A 16,070-nucleotide genomic window follows, 5' to 3' on the forward strand; every position below is an offset into this window, starting at 1 on the left:
ACTACCTTACATGTCACCACTTTCAAAGTTGCGCAGTTTGCACCCCATGGTTTCTCTGTACATCAGAGCTCCTAAAGTCTCTGCTATTTACTCCGTTCAGTGCACCAGAACTTTGGATCCAGTTCACCTCTGATCCTCTGTGCTTTAGCCATATCTCATACTTGTCAGGATTAAATTCCAGCTGCTACTGCACCACTCAATTTCCACGCTGCTCTATCTGTATCACAGACCATAGAACCATAGAACATTACAGCACAGAAACAGGCCTTTTGGCCCTTCTTGGCTGTGCCAAACCGTTTTTCTGCCTAGTCCCACTGACCTGCACCTGGACCATATCCCTCCATACACCTCTCCAAGTACCTGTCCAAGTTTTTCTTAAATGTTAAAAGTGAGCCCGCATTTACCACCTCATCTGGCAGCTTATTCCATACCCCCACCACCCTCTGTGTGAAGAAGCCCCCCTCTAATGTTCCCTTTAAACTTTTCCCACTTCACACTTAACCCATGTCCTCTGGCTTTTTTCTCTCCTCGCCTCAGTGGAAAAAGCCTGCTTGCATTCACTCTATCTATACCCCTCATAATTTTATATACCTCTATCAAATCTCCCCTCATTCTTCTACGCTCCAGGGAATGAAGTCCTAACCTATTCAACCTTTCTCTGTAACTGAGTTTCTCAAGTCCTGGCAACATCCTTGTAAACCTTCTCTGCACTCTTTCAACCTTATTAACATCCTTCCTGTAATTTGGTGACCAAAACTGCACGCAATACTCCAAATTTGGCCTCACCGTATCCTTGGGTAACATTCTACAGCTCTATCAATTTTCATGTCTTCTGCATATTCCCTACGTTCTGGCCTAAGTCATTTATATACATACACAAAAGGGATTCTTCAGATGCTGGAAATCTTGAGCAACACACACAAAATGCTGGAGGAACTCTGCAACTCAGGCAGCATCAATAAAAGGCAATGAACAGTTAATGTTGTGGGCCAAGACTCTTCATGGGGCTGGAAAAGAAGGGGCAGAAGCCATTTATATATATATTACAGTTCCCAGCACTGATTGTCGCATAACACCAGTTGTTAAAGGATTCCATTTAGGAAAAACACCCATCTACCTGCCTTCTATCTTGCAGCTAATTTTGGATCCAGTACACCTTTGTTCCTTTGTATCCTAACTTCTGACCAGCTGACCATGCAAGACTTCGTCAGAAGCCTTAGTAAAGTGCACTGTCTACCTTCCAGCCTTCATCATTCTCTTTGGTTACTTCCTCTACAAAAACTAAATCAGATTTGTGAGACATAATCCTTCCTGTACTAAACCATGCTGACTCTTAATCAGCCCCTGCTTTCGAAATGAACCTAAATCTTATCCTTTAACATCTTCTCATATAATTTCCCTACCGTTGACGTAAGGCTCACTAGCCTATGGTCTCGAAGTATATCTGTACTGCTCTTTTTGGACAAGGGTATAACATAGCTATCCTCCAGATTCTGGTATTTCACCTGCGGCTAACAAGATCCAGAAATCTCCATCAGAGCCCAGCAGTCTCCTGTCTTACACCTCTTAGCATCCTGAGGTAGATACTGTCTGGTCCTGGGAATTTATCCACCTTAGTGAACTCCATTATTTCTAACACTGCTTCCTTTTCCCTGATTAAACCTTCAGTGTCCTTTGTGAACCAGGTCTCCCAAAGCTTGTCATCTTTGTCTCTTACAATTCAGGGACATTCTGACTCTTACTTCTTACTATCTCACTTTTTAACAACTCCAACTTATTAGATATTAATTAGAATGTTCTGATGTAACATGTTCTTTATTGAATAAGGCAATGTGACTGAATCCTATTTAAGTGTTCTGTGATGTATTTTGCTTTGAATTGTGCAGCACAAAATTCCCAGATATCCAGTAGCTTTCAGAGTATAAATACTGTAATGAGTGAAGGAGACAGTGGGAGCCATTCCAGTGCATCCTCGGGGAGCAGCAGGCGCCAGTGTTATGTTCCTTACCGAGATTCTGTCCTCACCTGGCTTCTCAAGGACAGCCTTGGAGGGAATTCTAAAACGATCATGATTGCAAGTGAGTATTGTGTTCTTTTCTAAAAGGTATTACTTCTATTTATATGGCTAGATAATCTAAATATGTACACGCTTTTCATGAATTCTTCTCAGTAAAATAGTTTTGCTCGTATATTGACTTGTGAAGAACAAACATTGAACAGTACAGCACAAGAACAGATACTACATCTGTGGTGACTGATTCCAGTTTAAACTGCACATATCTCTCCATGTAAATTTTCATGTACCTGTTTAATTATTGTTATTGTATCTGTTTATACCACCTCCCCTGATCCACCAACCTCAACCCACTGAAATACTGCTGAAGCAGGACCATGGTGCTACATTCATCTCTAGACAACCTGGTTAACAAAGACACCGATGCCAGACTTCTAATTATTGACTTTGGCTCTGACTTGTATAATATAATTACGACTTTCTAGACCTGGGACTCAGCACCTTCCTCCGCAGCTGGATCCTTGATTTCTTGACCACAGACTGCAGTTAGTAACACCATCACCATGATTACCCTATACACTGATTTCACACAAGGCTGAGTCCTCAGCCCCTACTTTACTCCCTGTATACCTGAGAGGGTGTGGCCAGTTTCTGCTGTAACTACAGTACAAGTTTGCAGATGATACCACTGTAGTGGGCCGTATCTCAAATAACAATGCGTCGGAATACAGGAAGGAGATGAAGAGACTAGTGACATGGTATCACGGCAACGATCTTTCCCTCAACGTCAACAAAACAAAAGAACTGCTCATTGACTTCAGAAAGTGGGGTGGGGTATCCTGTCTATATCAATGGTGCTGAGGTGGAGATGCTCAAGATTCAAGATTGTTTATTGTCATTTCCTGTACACACATGTAAAGGAGAATGAAATAATTGTTACTCCGGATCCAATGCAGCACCACAAAAGATAAAGAACAGAATAGTAACAATAGAACAATAAATGTAAATACATAAGATAGCTAGTTATATAGATTGATTGTATGTCCATAAAGCAATCTTGGCACAGGAGTGTCTGTGCATAAGGTGATTGACAGGAATTAATAAAGTAGTGGTGGTTGGGGGTGTGGAGTGAGTTAGGCTTGTAGGTGAGGTGTAAATCAGCCTTACTGCTTTGGAAAAATAACTGTTTTTGAGTTGGGTGTTCCTAGCATGAATGCTGCGTAGCCTCCTCCCTGAAGGAAGTGGGACAAACAGTCCATGACAGGGTGAGTGGGATTCTTCACGTGATACTGGCCCTTTTCCATAAGACATAAGAGCAGACCCAGGCTCCTACCTTCTCCCTGTAAACTGACTAATCAAGAAGCTATCAACCTCCACCTTAAATCCACCCAATGAATGACCTGGCCTCCACAGCTACCTGTGGTAATGGATTACACAGATTCACCACTCTCTGGTTAAAAAAATTCCTCTTCATCCCTGTTTTAAGTGGATGTCCCTCTATTCTAAGTCTGTGCTCTCTGGTCCTAGACTCCTCAACCACGGGAAACATCCTTTCCATATCCACTCTACCTAGGCCTTTCAACATTCAATAGTTTTCATTGAAATTCTCTCCTCATTCTTCTAAGTTCCAGCGCGTAAAGGCCCAGAGCGATCAATCACTCCTCATTTGATGAGCCTTTCATTCCGGAATAATTGCTGTGAGCCTCTTTGGAATCCTGTCCAACGTCATCACATCCTTTCTTAAATAAGGGGCCTGAAACTGCTTGCAGTACTCTAAGTGAGGCCTCTCCAGTGCCTTATAAAGCCTCAACATTACATCTTTGCTTTTATATTTTAGTCCTCTCCAAAATAAATACTAACAGATTTATCAGGCAAGATTTTCCCTTAAATCATGCTGAATTTGGCCTATTTTATCATGTGCCTCCAAGTACCGGGAAACCATATCCTTAACAATTGACTCACATCTTCCTAACCACCGACATCAGGCTAACAGGCCTATAGTTTCCTTTCTCCTTCCTCCCTCTCTTCTTGAAGAGTAGAGTGACATTTCCACTTTTCCAGTCTCTGGAAACATTTCAGAATCTAGAGATTTTTGAAAGTTCATGACTATGGCAGAGGTAATCATAATATGATTGAATTCATACAGCAATTCGAGAGGGAGAAATATAACTCACATGTATCAGTATCACAGTGTAATAAAGGGATGAGAGAGGTGCTTCCCCAGGTGGATTGGAGGAGAATGCTGATGGGGATGATGACAGAGCAGAGATGGCTAAAGTTCCTGAGAATAGTCCACAAGGCACAGGATAGCTATGTCCCACAGAAAAAGTTGTTCTCAAATGGCAAGGGTAGGCAACCATGGTTGACAAGGGAAATTAAGGACTGCATAAAAGCCAAGGAAAGGGCATATAAGGTAGCAAAAGTAAGTGACTAGCCAATAATATAAAGCAGGATACTAAAAGTTTTTTCAGTTATATAAAGAGTAGAAGGGAGTTGATATTGGACCACTGGAAAATGATGCTGGAGAGGCAGTAATGGGGTCAAAGAAATGTCAGATGAACTTAATGAGTACTTTCCATCAGTCTTCACTGTAGAAGACACTTGCAGTGTGCCAGAGGTCCGTGAGTATCAGAGAGCAAGAGTGTGTGCCATTGCTATTACAAAGGAAAAAATGCTAGGTAAACTCAAAGTTCTTGAGGTGGATAAATCACCTGGACCAAATGGACTACATCCCGGAGTCCTGAGAGAGGTTGCTGATAACAGATGTATTGGTCGTGATTTTTCAAGAATCACTTGACTCTGGCATGGTCCTGGGGGACTGAAAGATTGCAGATGTCACTTCACTCTTTAAAAAGGGAGGAAGGCAAAAAACAAAGGAATTATAGGCCAGCAACACACATCAAAGTTGCTGGTGAACGCAGCAGGCCAGGCAGCATCTCTAGGAAGAGGTACAGTCGACGTTTCAGGCCGAGACCCTTCGTCAGGACTAACTGAAGGAAGAGTGAGTTAGAGATTTGAAAGTGGGAGGGGGAGGGGGAGATCCAAAATGATAGGAGAAGACAGGAGGGGGAGGGATGGAGCCAAGAGCTGGACAGGTGATTGGCAAAGGGGATATGAGAGGATCATGGGAATCATGGGACAGGAGGTGCCTTTGCTAATCACCTGTCCAGCTCTTGGCTCCATCCCTCCCCCTCCTGTCTTCTCCTATCATTTTGGATCTCCCCCTCCCCCTCCCACTTTCAAATCTCTTACTAACTCTTCCTTCAGTTAGTCCTGACGAAGGGTCTCGGCCTGAAACATCGACTGTACCTCTTCCTAGAGATGCTGCCTGGCCTGCTGCGTTCACTAGCAACTTTGATGTGTGTTGCTTGAATTTCCAGCATCTGCAGAATTCCTGTTGTTAGCCTACCCTCAGTGGTTGGGAAAGTGTTGGAGTCTATTACTAAGGATGAAGTTTCTGGGTACTTGGGGACTAATGATAAAATAAGTCACTCAGTATGGTTTCTGTAAAGGGAAATCTTGCCTGACACATCTGTTAAGAGTTCTTTGAGGAAGTAACCAGCAGGGTGGACAAAGGAGAGGCAGTGAATGTCATTTACTTGGATTTTCAGAAGGCATTTGATAAGGTGCCACACGTAGGGCTGCTTAACAAGATCAAATCCTATGGAGTTACAGGAAAGATACTGGCATGGATAGAGGAATGGCTGACAGGCAGGAAGCAGTGAGTGGGAATAAAAGGTGCCTTTTCTGGTTGGCTGCCAGTGACTGGTGGTGATCCTTAGGGGTCAGTGTTGGGACACCTACTCTTCACGTTGTTTGTCAATGATTTAGATATTGGTATTGATGGCTTTGTGGCAGAGTTTACAAATGATATGAAGATAGGTGGAGGGGTAGGTAGTGCTGAGGAAGCAATGCGATTTCAGCAGGACTTAGACAAATTGGAAGAATGGGCAAAAAAGTGGCAGATGGAATACAGTGTTGGGAAATGTATGATAATGCATTTCGGTAAAAGGAACAATAGTATTATCTAACTGGAGAGAAAATTCAAGCATTCGGAGGTGCAGAGGGACTTAGGAGTCTTTGTGCAAGACTTCCAGAAGATTAATTTACAGGTTGAGTCTATGGTAAAGAAGGCAAATACAAAGCTGGCGTTTATTTCAAGGGGTATCGAATATGAAAGCAGGAGATAATGGCTTTAATAAGACACTAGTCAGGCCACACTTGGAGTATTGCCAACAGCTTTGGGCCTCAGAAAGGATGTGTGGTTATCGGAGAGAGTCCAGAGGAGGTTCACAAGGATGATTCCAGGAATTAAGGGGTTAACATATGAGGAGCATTTGACATCTTGGGGCCTGTACTCACTGGAATTTAGAAGAATGTGGGAGGATCTCATTGAAACCTACTGAATTTTGAAAGGACTAGATAAGGTGGATGTGGAGAGGATGTTTCCTTTCGGCGGAGGTATCCAGAACCAGAGGGCACACCTTAAAATTGAGGTGTGACCTTTTAGAACAAAGGTTAGGATTTTTTTTTAGTCAGTATGGTGAGAAGGCAGGTTATGGGGTTGAGTGGGATCTGGGATCAGCCATGATTGAATGGCGGAGCAGAGTCAATGTGCTGAATGGCCTAATTCTGCTCTTATGTCTTGTGGTCTTATGGTCTAATGCCGCCACTGTCTCTTCATCTCCCTCTTTCACAACCCTGGAATGTAGTACATTTGGTCCAGGTGACTTATCTACCTTCAGACTTTTCAGTTTCCCAATTACCTTCTCCCTAGGAATAGTAACTGCACACACTTCTGGGCCCTAAGGTTTCCTTTTCCTTAAGCTCCCAAATCAAATCCAGTTCATTACACAACACCCAATCCAGAATCGCAGATTCCCTAGTGGGCTCAACCACAACCTGTTCTAAAAAGCCATCTTCCAGGCATTCTACAAATTCTCTCGTCATCCAGCACCAATCTGATTTTCCCAATCTAGCGCATATTGAAATTCCCCATGACAATCGTAACATTGCCCTGTTGACCTGCTTAGATGTCTTTATATAACTTCCATCAGGGTCTTTTTACTCTTGCAGTTCCTTAACTGTACCCACCTTGATTCTACCTTCCGATGCTATGTCACCTCTTTCTATGCTTTGATTTTTTACCGACAGAGCCAAGTCACTCCCTCTGCCTACCCACCTGTCCTAACAATACAATGTGTATCCTTGGATGTTAAGCTCCCAACTATGATCTTCTTTCAGCCACGACTCATCCATGTACACAAAATACCTACCAATCTCTAATTTGCACTACAAGATCATCTACTTTATTCCATATACTGTATGCATTCACCAGCACCTTTCTGTATATATGTCCTTGATAGCGAGTAGGCTGGTGCTGATGATGCATCAGGCAGGTTTGACTACCTGTTGTAGAGCCTTTCTGTCCACCGCAGTGTAGTTTCCGTACCAAGCAGCAATGTAGCTTTTTAGGATGTTCTGTATTGTGCATGTGTAGAATGACATGAGCATTGATGTGCAAAGTCCAGCTCTCTTCAGCCTCCTTAGAAAGCAGAGGCATTGGTGAGCTTTCCTGATTGTGTGAGATGTACACTCACAGGAGTTTGAAACTGCTCACAGTTTCCATTGCTGTGCTGCTGATGTAAAGGTGGGTGTGAGTGACGTGAGTTCTGAAGTCAATAACCATCTCCTTTGTCTTGTTGACATTAAGGAAGAAGTTATTTGCCTGGCAGCAGGCTTCAAGCTCTTCCACCTCCTTTGTGTAGGCCATCTCATCTTTGTTGATGAGCCCCACCACTGTTGTGTCATTGGCAAACTTGACAATGTGGTCTTCAAGTTTCTAGGTGTAAATATCACTAGTAGCTTGTCTTGGTCCAACCACATAGGCAATGTGCCAAGAAAGCTCTATTCCTCAGAAGTCATGTCCCTGTTAACCTTCACCAATTTTTCTAGGTGGAGTATCCTCTCTGCCAAAGATCACTAGAAGTTATAGAGTTGTAGACACACCCCAGTCTTTCACAAAAAAACAGCCTCCCTTTCATTGGTTCTGTGTTCACTTCATCCTACCACAGGAAAGCAGTCAACATAATCAAAGTGTCCTTCCATCCTAGTCATTCCATCTTCTGGGGCAGAAGGTATAAAAACTTATAAAAGTGCCCCACCAAGCTCAAGGACAGCTTTAACCTTGCTGTTATAAGACCGTTGAATGGACCTGTTGTATAGTAAAGGTGAATTCTTGATCTCTTAATCAACCTGTTTGTGGCCTTGCATCTTATTTATATACTTGCACTGCACTTTCTCTGTAACTGTACTTTGTTTGGAATGATCTATCTCGATGGCATGCAGAACGTTTCTCATTGTATCTCGGTACACGTGCTAATAATGAATCAATTACCAAAGTACATGCAAGTACCCACCAGTCCCTGTGTGTCTATTGAAAACACTCCTCTAAATTCCCTCTCTCTCACCTTAAACCTATGCCCTCTGGTATAAAACATCACCATCCTGCGGAAATGACTGACTACTTACAAGGATTGTTTTTTGGAGCTATATGTGCTTCTGCACTGAAAGCTCAGATGTCATGACTTTGAAGGTGCATGACTAATCGTCAAGTCTTGCCCACATTCTCTAAGATTGCGCACAGACATTCTCTGTCCCTCCCACGTCCTAGGTTTATACAGCACAGGAACAGATTCTCCAGCCCAGCTGGTCTATGCCAACAAAGAAGCCCATCCAAGTCCCATTTGCCAGTGTTTGGCAAGTAACCTTCTCAACCAATCCATGTACCTGTATAACTGTACTCTAAAAGTTGTTAGTGTACCTGACTGAGCACGTCCTCTGGCAACTCATTTCACATCTATACCTTTTTGTGTGTTTAAAAAAAATGCCCCTCAAAAGGGTAAATCTTTCCCTTCTCACCTTAAACCCATGTCTTCTAACTCTTTATTTTCTCAACTCTGGGTAAATACTGTACGTGTTCACTCAATCTATGTCTCTCATTTTATACTTCTCAATAAGATCATCTCTCAGTCTCCTACACTGTACTGCATAAAATCCTTGCCTATCCCTATAACTCGGCCCCTCAAGTCCTACCAACATTTTTGCAAATTTTTTCTGAACTCTATCCAGTTTAATAACTTATTTCCTTTAGCAGGGCAACCAGAACTGAAGACAGTAGTTCAAGTGTGGCCTCACCAGCACTTTATAGGTCTACACCATGATATCCCAACCTTTATATTCAGTGTTCTGACTGATGAAGGCCAGCGTGCCACAGGCCACTTTTACCACTCCAAGTGCTGTGGCTCAACTTTTAAGGAACCCTAAGATATAGGAGCAGAATTAGGCCATTTGGCCCATCGGGTCTGCTCCACCATTTCATCATGGCTGATCAATTTCTCATGTAATCCCATTCTCCTGCCTTCTCCCTGTAAACTTTCACACCCTGACTAATGAAGAAACTATCAACCTCCACCTTAAATCCACCCAATATCCTGGCCTCCACAGCTACCTGTGGTAATGAATTACACAGATTCACCACTCTCTGGTTAAAGAAATTCCTTCTCATCCCTGTTTTAAATAGACATCCCTCTATTCAGAGGCTGTGCCCTCTGGTTCTGGACTACCCCGCCAATGGAAACATCCTCTCCATACCATTCTGTCTAGGCCTTTCAATATTTCGTAGGTTTCAATGAGATCCCCCTCCTAATTCTTCTAAACTGCAGAAAGTACAAGCCCAGAGCTATCAAATTCTCTTCATATGTTATCCCTTATATTGCTGGAATCATTCTTATGAACCTCCACGGGGCCATCTCCAATGCCAGCACAACCTTTCTTAAAACTGCCCGGTGCGGTATGACTAATGCTTTATAAAACCACAGAATTACATTCTTGCTCATATTCTAGTCCTCTTGAAATGAAAGCTAACATTACATTTGCCTTCCTTACCACTAACTTAACCTGCAAGTTAAGCTTTAAGGAATCCTGCCCAAGGATTCCCAAGTCCCTTTCACCTCTGATTTCTGAATTTTTTCCCCATTTAGAAAGTAGTCTGCTCTTTTATTCCTTCCACCAAAGTGCATGACCATACACCTCCCTATACTATACTCCACCTGCCATTTCTTTGTCTATTCTCTCAATCTATCTAAGTCTTTCTGCAGATTCCTGGCCCCTCCACCTACCTTTGTATCATCTGCAACTTAGCCACAAAACCATCAATTCTGACATCCAAATTATTAACATACAATTTAAAAAGAAGCGTTCTCAATGCCAACCCCTGCAGAATGCTAGTCAACAGCAACTAACCAGAATAGACCCCCATCATTTCCACTCTTTGCCTCCTGCCACTCAACTATTTTTCTATCCATTCTAGTGTCTTTCCTGTAATCCCATGGACTCTTATTAAGCAGCCTCACGTGCGGTACCTTGTGAAAATCCAAGTAAACAACTCTCCTTTGTCTATCCTGCCTTTTATTTCCTCAAAGAGCTCCAACAGATATGTCAGCAAGATTTTTCCTGGGGAAATCTTGGTTGATTTTATCATATGCCTTTAAGTATCCCAAAACATCATTCTTAATAATTAAAGTCAGGGTAACTGGCCTATAATATCCTTTCTTCTGCCTCCCTCACTTCTTAAAGAGTGGAGTGACATTTGCAATTTTCCAAACCTCCGGAATCATTCCAGAATCTAGCGATTCCTGAAAGATCTTTACTAATGCCTCCGCAATATCTTCATCTACCTCTTTCAGAACTTTGGACACTGGTCCAGGTGGCTTATCTACCTTCAGACTTTTTCTAAGCACTTAGTAACAGCAATTACACTCACCCCTGCCCCCTGACACTCTCGAATTTCAATCATACTGTTAGTGTCTGTCGCAGTGAAGACAGATGCAAAATATTTAAGTTTCTCTGCCATTTCTTGTTACCTCTCGTGTTATTTTCCTGTGGTCCAATATCCACACCTGCCTCTCGTTTGCTGTTTATATATCTGAAAAATCATTTAGTATTCTCTTTTATATTATTGGTTAGCTTATCTTCGTATTTCATCCTTTCTCCTTTTGACTTTTTCATTGCCTTCAGTTGGTTTTTAAAAGCTTCCCAATTCTTCTTCCCACTAATCTTTGCTATATTATATGCCCTGTTTTTTGCTTTTATGCTGTCTTTGACTTCCCTTGTCAACCATGGTTGCCATATTGTCTCTTTAGAATAATTCTTCATCTTTGGGTATCTATCCCATGCCTTCTGAAATGCTCTCAGAAACTCCAGCAATTGCTGTTCTCCCATCATCCCTGATAGAGTCTCCTTTGAATTAACTTTAGTCAGCTTCTCTCTTAAGCCTCTGTAATTTCCTTTACTCCACTGTTATACTTAAACCTCTGACTTTATCTTCTCCCTGTCAAACTGCCTCCTGAGTGTCCCTTTACCTTCAGCACCCCAATCAAATCTGGTTCATTACACAATGCCCAATCTAGAATTGCATTTCCCCTACCATGCACAACCACAGGCTGCTTTAAAAAGCCATCTCATAGGCATTCTACAAATTCCCTTCTTGAACCATGTACTTCAACTCCAGATCTTTCTCTATTCTACAATGCTCCCCAGGGCCCTGCTGTTCACTGTGAATGCCTAACCCACATTTGACTTTACAAAATGTAACATCTTGTGCTTATCCAAATTAAACTTGTTACGTACCCCGTAACTGGGTTGCCAAACCAGCAGAAATGGATCACTCAGTTGGAGTCTGGATTACTAGAACTAAGAAAGTTTTATTAAAGAAACAAGCAACGCAGTAATCGAAAGGATAATAAATGCAACAGTTCAGCAATGATAAACACACATGTGCACAGAATTAAGATAACAGCATCAATCAAGCTCTATCGTTGTCTAGGGGTAAATGACCAAATTTCAAAGTGACACAAAAGTTCAGTCCAATTTAGTTCAGTTCGCAGTAATCGTTGCCATGGCGATGGACAACGTGGGGGGAGGGAGAGAGAACGAGAGCGACTGATCATTCAGAACGGCTTCCACTCACAGACCGGAGATATGGCTCACAAGCAGCTTTCAGGCAGGTCCTTGGTGATGTCACCTGAGGTCATCGACTGTGACCCCTCCTCCAGATGCGGTCGATCCTCTGCAGTGAACCCGGCACCCAAGCGAGGGTGGACACACACCGGGTTCCCGCTGATCGTACCTTTCCACCCTGTGCGTTTAAGGTCCGGTACTTCCCACTGACTCGTGAGAGGCACACCGCTTCCAGGGTCTCGTTACCTCGGGTGTCGTGTGTCCTGCCTTAGCGAACCTGTCCCTTTTTATCCCCCTGCTGGGGTATCGCCTGTCCATCACTTCAAACAGCTCAGGGTTCAAAGGGGGAGCCGCTCCAGACAGCTCTCTCGCCCATCCCTTCATTACACGTCTCCAGATCGCCTGTCCATCACTTCAAATAGTTCAGGGTTCAAAGGGGGAGCCGCTCCAGATAGCTCTCTCTCCCCCGTCCCTTCATTACACATCTCCAGATGCTGTTTCATTGTGTTCCTTATCTCTGTCTTGAAGACAGGTGGCAGACCAACTGCTGATCACACAGGACAGCTAACATCTTATCTATGTGTATTCTTGTCACAAACTCCATTTGCTATTCCTTGACCCACTTATAGAATGGAGATGAGGAGGAATTTCTTTAGCCAGAGAGTGGTGAATCTGTGGAATTTGTTGCCACAAGCAGCTGTGGAAGCCAAGTCTTTATATATATTTAAGGCAGATGTTTATAAATTCTTGATGAGTCAGGGCACGAGGGGATAGAGAGAGAGGCAGGAAATTGGGGCTGAGAGGAAAGGTGGATCAGCCATGATGAAATGATGGAGCAGATCCGGTGGCCAATGGCCTAATTCTGCTCCTATATCTTATGGTCTTGTGGTATTACTCAAATGATTGCACCCAAGTAAGTCTGATAACCATCTTTACTGTTCACTATACTATCTGTTGTATTGTCCTCTGCAAACCTATTAACCATATTGTATACATTCTTATTCAATTATTGATACAAATGGCAAACAACAATGGATCCAGCACTGACCCATTAATCAAAATATTCGATACAGGCCTCCAGTCTGTGAAATAACCTTCCACATCGCCTTCAGCTTCCTGCTGTGAAGCCAATTATATATCCAATTAGCCAGTTCTCCCTGGATTCCATGTGAACTAACTCTCAGAGCAGTCTACCATGTGGAACCTTATCAAAGATCATCCTAAAGCCCATAAAGACCATCCCAACTACCCTGCCCCTATCAACCTTCTATGTCATATCATCAAAAATCTCAATCAGGTTTGTAAGGTGTGATCTCCCACACATAAAGTTGTGCTGACTAATCCTAACCAAGCCCTATCTTTCCAGATGCATATGTATCTTATCCATCAGAATCCTCTCCAACTATAGATGTTAGACTTACTGCTCTATATTTCCCAGCTTTTACTTGGACCCCCCCTTAAATAAGCATAATATTCACCACTCTTCAGTCAACTGGCTCCTCAATGATTAATTTCTCTTTTTTATTTGTTTTACCTCTTTCATATTTCCGATTTCCATATGATTTTGGAAGTCAGGCAACAAAACGAGCTGGGTATGATTAATGTAAATGGGTGTTGATGGTTGCGGCAGATGCAGTGGGGGCATAGACCTGTTTCCTTGCTGTATCTCTGTACGGGTCTGAGGCCATTTGGCCTGTTGAAACTATGTTAACTCTTGAAGGAATCCCATGTCACAAACTTGTATTGAGTTCAAGTGCTTTCTGATGTTCGTACAAGAGGTTCAATTCATAACACTTCTCTTGGTCATGCAGTGGTTCCTGTCCATGTGTTCACTCATTCAAGCAACCCTTGTATTCAGAACAATACCGTTTCAGATCCTGGCTTGACCATGAGATGTCACAAGGGTTGTAAGAAGTAGCACTCTTAAATTGGGTGGAAATAGATTTTTCTGGATTATTGTAATTATTACAGTTGCATGCTTTTCTTTGTGATAGTGTTTTACATTACTGCTATAATGCATTCACTGTACTATTTTGTAGCTGTAGATATTTTTTTTAAATTCCAAAACTGGGAGTGACCCATTTCTGTTATTTACTGCTATGGTTGTCCATTTTCCAATTTTTCTTTTACAGTTAAGTTGCAATTCTTTTGTTTTTCATGATTAATATTCTCATCATAATGTTCATGTTTTGACGACAGCAATCTCACCTGCAAGCACCAGTTACACCGAAACTATCAGCACCTTACGATATGCAGCACATGCAAAGAATATTGTCAACAAGCCACATGTGAATGAGGTGGGAAAACAGTAATCATTTGTAATGAGTGCATTTAATGTGCTTTTATTTAAAGTAGCAACTACTCTTGATTAAATGGGTTGATTTGCTGATTAATGGAGAGCTGAGTTGTGTAATGCAGGATCAAAGTACAGTTCTTGAGTTCTTGACATATCTTGAAATGGAGAAGAGATGTCAGGCTCATTTCTGTTCCATTGTCACACTTTAAAAGCAAATGTTGGGATTAAGCTATTCTGGTTTTTGAGCTTGTCTGGCCTTTCAACGTGACCATGGCTAATCATCCAAAATCAGTGCCTTTACCTGCTTTCCTCCATGCCCTTTGATCTCTTTGGCCATTAATATATATCTAACTTATTCTTGAATACATTTAGTGTTAGCCTCAATTGCTTCTGTGGTGGAGAATTTTACAGATTCCCCACCCTCTGAGAGAAGAAGTTTATCTTCATTTCAGTTCCATATGGCCTGTCCTGAGGCAGGAATCCCTGATTCTGGGCTCCTCCACCAGCAAGAATGTACTTCCTCTATTACCTGACCAGTCTCATCAGAATTTTATAAGTTTCTTACTCTTCTGAACTCCTGCAAATGTAATCCGAATTGCCCCAGTCTCTTTCCATTTGTCAGTCCTGCCATCCCAGGAGTCGGACTGCTGAACCTTCAGTGCATTCATGACAGCAATATCATTTATCACTTGAATCGAAAATTAAATGTATTCTCAGTGCTCAAGGCAACTAGACAGTTTTGCTCCTGTCCTTGGTTGGGGAAGGAGAGGTTTAGGTAGAGTCACATATTCAAAGGAAAATAATTTGGTTGAGTAAACATAGCATGTATGGATATAATAAAACATGAGAGGAATGCCAGGCTGATTGCATCTATTTTGGTGCAAGGAGTATGGCTTGTAATATGGATGAACGAAGAGCATTGATTAGTAGTTTGGTATATGATATTGTTATTATTTCATAGACTTGTTAAACAAATTGCAAGACTGGCAATTCAAGATATGATTATCTTCAGGCATCACAGGAGAGTGGGGAAAAGGTGTATAAAACAAAAGTGACATTTGCAGGGATGAGCGCATCAAGCTCAAATAGAAAGAGTGTCACTTTTTGTGTTTTATACTACAGCCTAAACATATATAGGCAAATCAAGAAGTGTAAGCATTAATTGGGTAGTAGTAGGAGATTCCAAAATGCATAATATAAGCTGGGATCACTGTAGGGTGAAAGACTTGGAGCGTATGGAATCTTTGAAGTGTATCCAGGAGATTTTTGAGCTGTTTTGTTGATGGTTTAGGTGGCTGGGTGGAAATGTATCTCTATCAAAGGTGGTGTAATGCACTGCTCTCTGCATTAACCTGCAGACCACCCTCGACAAGGTGTAACACCTGCTTAGACCCCCGATTAGGGTCATGTGAAGCCATGGGAGCAGGTGGTGGATGATCGTATGAGTAGCTGGTGCATATCACAAGTTTTGGTTTTGCGAGCACTAACGCCAGGCAGACATTCTGTGAAGAGTATTGATAATGGCTGGGGTCACCTGTTTTAGAAACAGCTCTCAAAGTTGTGCCGAACATGTTCCTACCTTAAAAATTACTAGGCTTACCTATAGCCCTCTATTTTCTAATCTCCATGTACCTATCCAAAAGTCTCTTAAAAGACCCTATTGTATCCGCCTCCACCACCGTTGCCAGCAGCCCTTTCCACGCACTCACCATTCTCTGAGTAAAAAGCTTACCTTTGTAC

The 16,070-nt window shown here is 42.3% G+C and overlaps 1 protein-coding gene across 8 annotated transcripts in view; it reads left to right on the forward strand.

Annotated features, from left to right (window-relative positions):
* The window catches only part of LOC140200467 (stAR-related lipid transfer protein 9-like), a 396,482-nt gene that overhangs the window by 226,570 nt on the left and 153,842 nt on the right, over nt 1-16,070 (forward strand). For all 8 annotated transcript variants that reach the window (XM_072263850.1, XM_072263869.1, XM_072263879.1 and 5 more), the window contains exons 12-13: nt 1,887-2,078; nt 14,234-14,331. In XM_072263850.1, the coding sequence (XP_072119951.1) occupies nt 1,887-2,078; nt 14,234-14,331 (290 nt within the window). The remainder of the gene's footprint in view (nt 1-1,886; nt 2,079-14,233; nt 14,332-16,070) is intronic.

Source organism: Mobula birostris, chromosome 1, assembly GCF_030028105.1.
Source record: "Mobula birostris isolate sMobBir1 chromosome 1, sMobBir1.hap1, whole genome shotgun sequence".
Lineage (NCBI taxonomy): Eukaryota > Metazoa > Chordata > Chondrichthyes > Myliobatiformes > Myliobatidae > Mobula > Mobula birostris.